The 6,976-nt window shown below is 42.6% G+C and overlaps 1 protein-coding gene across 1 annotated transcript in view; it reads right to left on the bottom strand.

Annotated features, from left to right (window-relative positions):
• Positions 1-6,493, bottom strand: part of LOC103088044 (zinc finger protein 615-like) — a 14,578-nt gene extending 8,085 nt beyond the window's left edge. Inside the window, 2 exon segments of the mRNA XM_082931294.1 lie at positions 5,218-5,344; positions 6,479-6,493. Coding sequence (XP_082787420.1) covers positions 5,218-5,344; positions 6,479-6,493 — 142 coding nt within the window.
• Between the last annotated feature and the right edge of the window lie 483 nt (positions 6,494-6,976).

Genomic DNA, 6,976 nt, shown 5'->3' with positions numbered 1-6,976 from the left:
AGGGAAGGATATGTGGGAAGGGGTGCCATGCTTCCACACCATCTTAGGGCACATCCACATGTTCACCAACCCAGAAGTTCTCTGAACATCATAGTTTGGGGATTTCATGGAGTCTTCCTGTAAGCATGATCAATTATTAACTCCATTTTCAACCCTTCTCCCTTCTCAATAGAACAGGGGGTGGGGATAAAAAGGACAAGCTTCTCATCATGCCTTGGTCATTCTGGTGACCAGCACTCATCCAGTAGCCCACTCAGAGTCACCTTGGTAGAACAAAGTTACTCCTGTCACCCAGTAAGTGACAAGAGTTTCAGGAGCCCTGTGTCAGAAACAGAGGTCAAAGACCAATATTAAAACAAGAGATGTTCTGAGCGTTCTAATCACTTAGGGAATCACAAGGGTTTTAGGAGCTCTGTGCCAGGAACAGGGGGCAGAGACCAATACATATTTTCTATTACCTCATAAGCATCTATTTACTAATACTGAACTCTATGATTCTTATAAGTATATGAATAATACAGATTCCTAAATTCACCATTAGCAGTTGAGCCAATACCAAAACCAGTAATGAAGAGATTCCAGATGTCAGAATCACAATACATGCTAATTTCAGTAGTTAATATACTAAATGAAACAAAAGAAACTGTATAAAACATGTATAGAGCACAATAGGTTATTAGATGATCAGATCTGTAAAGAAATTATTCTTTAAAGAATATATATGGACACATATGGACATAGACTGATGCATGTGTATAGATTAGGCAGGATTAATATCATATTAGATAAAATGAAGAAACAGCTGTAGGAAACATGTTTTTACATTTATGAGAAGGACAGTTAAGGACTGCAGTTAAGGACCTCACTCACCACATCACCTCTATGGAGAACCATCAAAGTCCCATGTGAACTTTAGACCCATGTGAACTTGAGACCCATGTGCCATGAAACATTAACATCCCTTGAGGAACTGGTCTGCTTTTGTAATAGGGAAGAACAAATCTGACTCCATATCAGATCTGTTCCTTTTACTTTAACCTCACTTTAACCTTTGTGCTCTGTTGCCTGTACTTAGTCATGCTGGCTCTCTACATTTTGTAAAAGAATGCTGCCTATAGCTTGAAATATACAAGAACATCCGTGACCTGACCTGAACAGAGAATAACATTTGTCTTTTTCAAGGTTTACAAAAACATGGTGACCTGACCATGACCTGACCTACATGACAGCTGCAAGAACAAAGAATCCAACACCACCAAGAAGTGTGCAACAAAAACCAGGTCCCTCCCTCACCTTGCCTTTAAAAAGGCTTTGCTGAAAGTCTTCAAGGAGTTCCAGACTTTTAAAGGCATGAGCCACCTGACTCCTGGCACAGTCAGGCAATAAACCCTTCTCTGCTCCCAACTCCGTTTCAGTATTTGACCTCACTGTGCTTCAGGCACATGGTCTTGCATTCAGTAACAACCTTACCAACAATCTTCATCCATTTTTTCCTCTCCCAGCCTGTATTTACGTAATGTCAAATCTCATTTGCCCTCTACAAGCAGCATATCCAGAACCTCACCAACACTGAACCCTCCACACATGCTGCAGCCAACCAATCTCTCAGTCACCATGTTTTTTGCAATAGCCTCCTACAAGGCTTTCCTCTTTGCTGCCCTGCCCACTACTGTCTGCTTTCTACACAGAAGCCAAAAGGATTCCTTGAAAAATGTAAATTATTTCATGTCATTCCAGTACTCAAGAACTCCTCATGTTTTTTTTTTTAATTAATCAATTAATTAATTTATTTTTGGGTGTGTTGGGGCTTTGTTGCTGCGTGCAGGCTTCCTCTAGTTGTGGTGAGCAGGGGCTATTCTTCCTTGCAGTGCACAGGCTTCTCATTGCGGTGGCTTCTCTTGTTGCGGAGCACAGGCTCTAGGCACGTGGGCTTCAGTAGTTGTGGCACGCGGGCTCTAGAGCGCAGGCTCAGTAGTTGTGGTGCACGGGTTTAGTTGCTCCATGGCATGTGGGATCTTCCTGGACCAGGGCTCGAACCCGTGTCCCCTGCATTGGCAGGCGGATTCTTAACCACTGTACCACCAGGGAAGTCCTCTCCTCGTGTTTTCTCATCTTATTAGGGAGTAAAATCACACTTCCTTGAAATGGAATACATGACCAATCTTACCCCCACCCCCACCCCGCCCCCACTGCTACTGCCTCTTTGGCCTTATACCCATCACTTTCCAGAAAGCACACTCTGCTCTGTCCACACAGGCTCCTTAATGTTTCTCAAACTCATTCGTGGCTCAGCCTTTTAAACCTGTTAGCCTCTCTACTTGGAAAACTCCTAACCCGGCAGCCTACTAACTTCCTGCATTTCTTGGCTCAGAGGCACCTTATCTGAGAGGTGTTCCCAGCCTAAAGAGGAGCCCCAGCACCTACTCATCTGTTATGCTGACTAAAGTTTTGTTTCTTTAAGTTTTACTGAAGTGTAGTTGATATACAATGTTGTGCTAATTTCTTCTGTATAGCAAAGTGATTCATATATACGTATATATTCTTATTCATGTTCTTTCGCATTATGGTTTATCACAGACATTGAATATAGTTCTCTATGCTACACAGTAAGACCTTGTTGTTTACCCATTTCACATGTAATAGCTTACATATGCTAACCCCAACCTCCCATTCCATCCCTCCCCCACCGCTCCTCCGCCCTGGCAACCACAAGTCTGTTCTCTATGGCTGTGAGTCTGTTTCTGCTTTGTAGATATGCTGATTTGTGTCGTATTTTAGATTTCACCTATAAGTGATATAATATGGTATTTGTCTTTCTCTTTGACACACTTGGCTTAGTATGATAATCTCTAGGTCCATGCACGTTGCTGCAAATAGCATTATTTCATTCTTTCTTTGTGGCTGAGTAGTATTCCACTGTGTATATGTACCACATCTTGTTTATTCATTCATCTCTCAATGGACATTTAGGTTGTTTCCATGTCCTAGCTATTGTGAACAGTGCTGCTATGAACATAGGAATGCATGTATCATTTTGAATTATAGTTTTGTCTGGATATATGCCCAGGAGTGGGATTGCTATATCATATGGTGACTCTGTTTTTAGTGTTTTGAGGAACCTCCATACTGTTTTCCATAGTGGCTGCACCAATTTACATTCCCACCAATGGTGTAGAAGGGTTCCCTTTTCTCCACACCTCCTCCAGCGTTTGTTATTTGTAGACTTTTTTTCTTTTTTCCTTTTTTTTGGCCACCCCACAAGCTTGTGAGATCTTAGTTCCCTGACCAGGGATTGAACCCAGGGCCTTGGCAGTGAGAGCAAAGAGTCCTAATCACTGGACCGCCAGGGAATTCCCTGTAGACTTTTTCATGATGGCCACTCTGGCCGGTGTGAGGTGGTACCTAACTGTAGTTTTGATTTGCATTTCTCTAATAATTTATGTTACTTATTCTTTATCACAGCACTTTTCACCCCTCAGATATATTGTTTATTTTTATTTTTTTTAATCCCACACCACCAGCCGCCAAAACACTTGATTAATTTCCTGACTCCTTTCTCTTAGACTAAAAACTTGTGATCTATATGTATACTTTTTTTCACTGGTCTTACCTTCCATCATACAACAGGCTATCAAAAAAATGTAGAGGGATGAATCAAAATATCAATCACATGTATGGAACACATTAGGGAGAATTTAAGAAAGAGGGTGGAAGTATATCTCTTTGTGAGCATGACGATGTCATATCATGGAGTTCATGGACAGAAGAAGAACTTTAACTGCCATGTAATTTGATTAGATGGGATAAATGTCATCAGAATACAATGGAAAGAAAAATGAAAATTTTAGGGAAATGAAGATGGTAAGCTCTACAATCAATGAGAAGAAAGTTCAAAACTAATAAATACACAAAGGAATTAATTTGAAATAAGGAAGAGTTATGATAAGGTTGAGACCGGAACTGAGAACGTAGGATGTTAAGATAACGTCTCTAGTTAAAAATTCATCATGAACAGCAGACGCATTTACATAAGAGAGCTCTGCAGATGGGGAACATATGAGGTAATGCCTGAATGGCCAGGATGGAGGCTGCATAAGCATAAGGGAGAATGTAAACTTATAGTGGTTTCCTGGGAGGGAAGATGATCCTGGGTTCTGGCAGTTATTGAGAACCCAGAAGAGCTGCCATCAAGATGAGTAAGTTATATAGGTCCCAAGTCTGTGGTGGAGCACACTGGGGAGAGATCAATTTGGGAGTCTTCTCCAGTGACCCTAAGGAGCTTAGCTTATTGCGATGAAGAAAACTATGAAGGTTAGAAGATCATTTGAGAAAATGGAAAACAAAACCTTTGGAGAACCTCAGAGTGCGGACAAGGCACAGTGAAGACCAGTTTACTTTGGGAGCCGGCAGCCAACAAGGGGTGAATGTGACAAAGGAAATCAACATTACCAGTGGGACAGAAAGGTACAGCAGCTAGAACACAGTGAGGAATTCAAAGTTTTCTCTTTGGAGAGAGGCCTTGGAAGGTGGAATTTCATAGAAAAGGAGGTGGAAGTGTATGAAGAAGGAAAAGATATGAGAATCCTAGAGAAAAGAAAACGATGCAAACAAAAATCAAGATGGGGGTAAAATAAAGAAGAAACAAATCCCGGAAAAGACAAGAGTCTTCCCTCAGAAGGGATATATTTTCCTCTAAACTCCTACAAAGAAAAAGGGGTCTGACATCGGGAGAGAGATGCACGGAGGCACTGCTTACCCAGCGTCCAACTCCCTCACAGCTGTGACTCTTCTCTGACCAACTACAGTGTGATTTTCACGCCTGTCATCTTGCTGGTCTCTCACTCACCTGAATGGGTTCGACAGTGGATTTCATCTTCCATCATCCATGGTTCTTCGTGATCCAAATTAGAGAGTACGTCTGGCCTTCTGGCTTGATAACCTATTCACCAGAAATAATAGAATATTTAGACCCAGTGAATTGGGCTTGGGGGTCTGTGAAGAAAGAATGCTACAGCTGAGGACAAAACAATTTCACGACCTACAGAGTAAATGCTGTTCTCTCAGGAGAAGGGAGAATACCCACTTCTCATGGGCCAGAGAGGGGACTGAAAATCTACCACTTCAGAGCATCATAGACACTCCAGAGCTTTCAGAAGCTGAGAAAGGAAACACCACTGACTGGGGACTCTCTGAAGGGCACAGGGGAGCCGTCCTCACCCACAGACAGCAGGTTGCTATAGTTCTCCAGCATCACCTCTTGGTACAGGTCCTTCTGAGGAGGGGTCAGGAGCTGCCACTCCTCCCACGTGAAGTCCACAGTCACATCGTCAAACGTCAGGGTTTCCTATAGTAACAGTGGTGTTTAATGAAGTGATGTCCTTTTGATGGTACGGAAGAAATGTTAAAAGTTTTTCTTCTCATTTCTACTTTATAGGCTGGATCTATATATCTAGGGGGTTGTTTTTGTTGTTGTTGTTTATTGATTGATTGATTGGCTGCATTGGGTCTTCACTGCTGTGCACGGGCTTCCTCTAGTTGCGGCAAGCAGGGGTTATTCTTCATTGCGGCTTCTCATTGTGGTGGCCTCTCCTGTTGCAGAGCATGGGCTCCAGGCACACGGGTCTCACAGTTGTGGCACACGGGCTCAGTAGCTGTGGCGCAAGGGCTTAGCTGCTCCACAGCATGTGGGATCTTCCCAGACCAGGGAACGAACCCGTGTCCCCTGCATTTGCAGGCGGATTCTTAACCACTGCGCCACCAGGGAAGCCCCGGGTTGTTTGTTTTTAACGCACAGGGAATAAGCAAAAGCCTAATAAAATACAAGGATCCAACTAAATATAATTGTGCAGTCAGTCATCCATCCATTTATCATTAGACGTTCTATAACGTATAAAAGTTAAATCTTCTTGTTAACCTAGAAACACCACATTCATGTATGTATGTATATATATATATATATATATAAATGACTAACACATAAGTCAATGAAATTGGGATGACTAAGTCTTTACAGCCAGTCAATCAGAATCTTCTGGGAAGTGACTCAAGAAGCCAGAATTATAAGAAACTAAATGTTTAATAAGCATGTTTAAAGTGTATGAAGAAGAAACTTATGTTTTGATATGTGTACTTTGTTATGATTTCAGCCTTTAAATATATCCTTAAGTCAGCTGTGTAAATGAACAAAAATAAAAGCAATATAAGAAAAAAGGTAGATTAAGAATCCAGATTTGAACATGGAAACCAAGAGTCAGTCATATTGCAAAGCCTGAGGAAACAGTTCCCATAGAACTGCTCTCGCTTCAGAAACTGGCTGCGATTTCTGGGGTCCCCTGGATCACCCTCACTTCAGAAGCAGGTTACAAAGACACCCAGGGTCCCCAAGACACCCTTACATGCAATAATTAGCTAGAATGACTCAGACAACTAACAAACCCATTCGGGAACAAAGAAAAGAATAAAACAAACCAAAAGTCACCTGGGCCTGGATCATTTTTTTCCGTCTCTGAAAACAGCTGGCAACAAGGAGGCTCTGTCGCTGTGCCTTCTGGATCTGCTCTAAATTTCTGTTCTGATACCTGTCTTCAATCAAGCGTGTCCCCAGTAATGCTGACACCAAATCCTGTAACTTCTTCCTCCTTCTGCTGATTCTTTTGCTCCTGGAGAGTCAGGACCTGTGGGTTGAGGAGAAAATTCAAGCTGAGGGTACATTTCCTCTGGGCCCAGATGCTAACGCTGCTCCTGGGCGCTCACCTTAACCCAATGCCCACAGCATTGTTGAGTGTCCCATTTTCACCCCAGACGACTTTATTCCTCTGGCCAAAAAAGCTAAGACTCTGACTGTGGTGGGGGTACTCCTTTATTCCGTGAAGTTGAAGTGGGGTGACTGTCAAAGGAGATGAGGGGGACTTCCCTGGTGGCACAGTGGTTAAGAATCCACCTGCCAATGCAAGGGACGTGGGTTCGAGCCCTGGTC

The sequence above is a fragment of the Lipotes vexillifer genome, unplaced genomic scaffold (genome assembly GCF_000442215.2).
Source record: "Lipotes vexillifer unplaced genomic scaffold, Lipotes_vexillifer_v1.1 scaffold802, whole genome shotgun sequence".
Lineage (NCBI taxonomy): Eukaryota > Metazoa > Chordata > Mammalia > Artiodactyla > Lipotidae > Lipotes > Lipotes vexillifer.
Note: the sequence above shows the minus strand (reverse complement) of the source record. Positions and strands in the feature narration are given on the sequence as shown.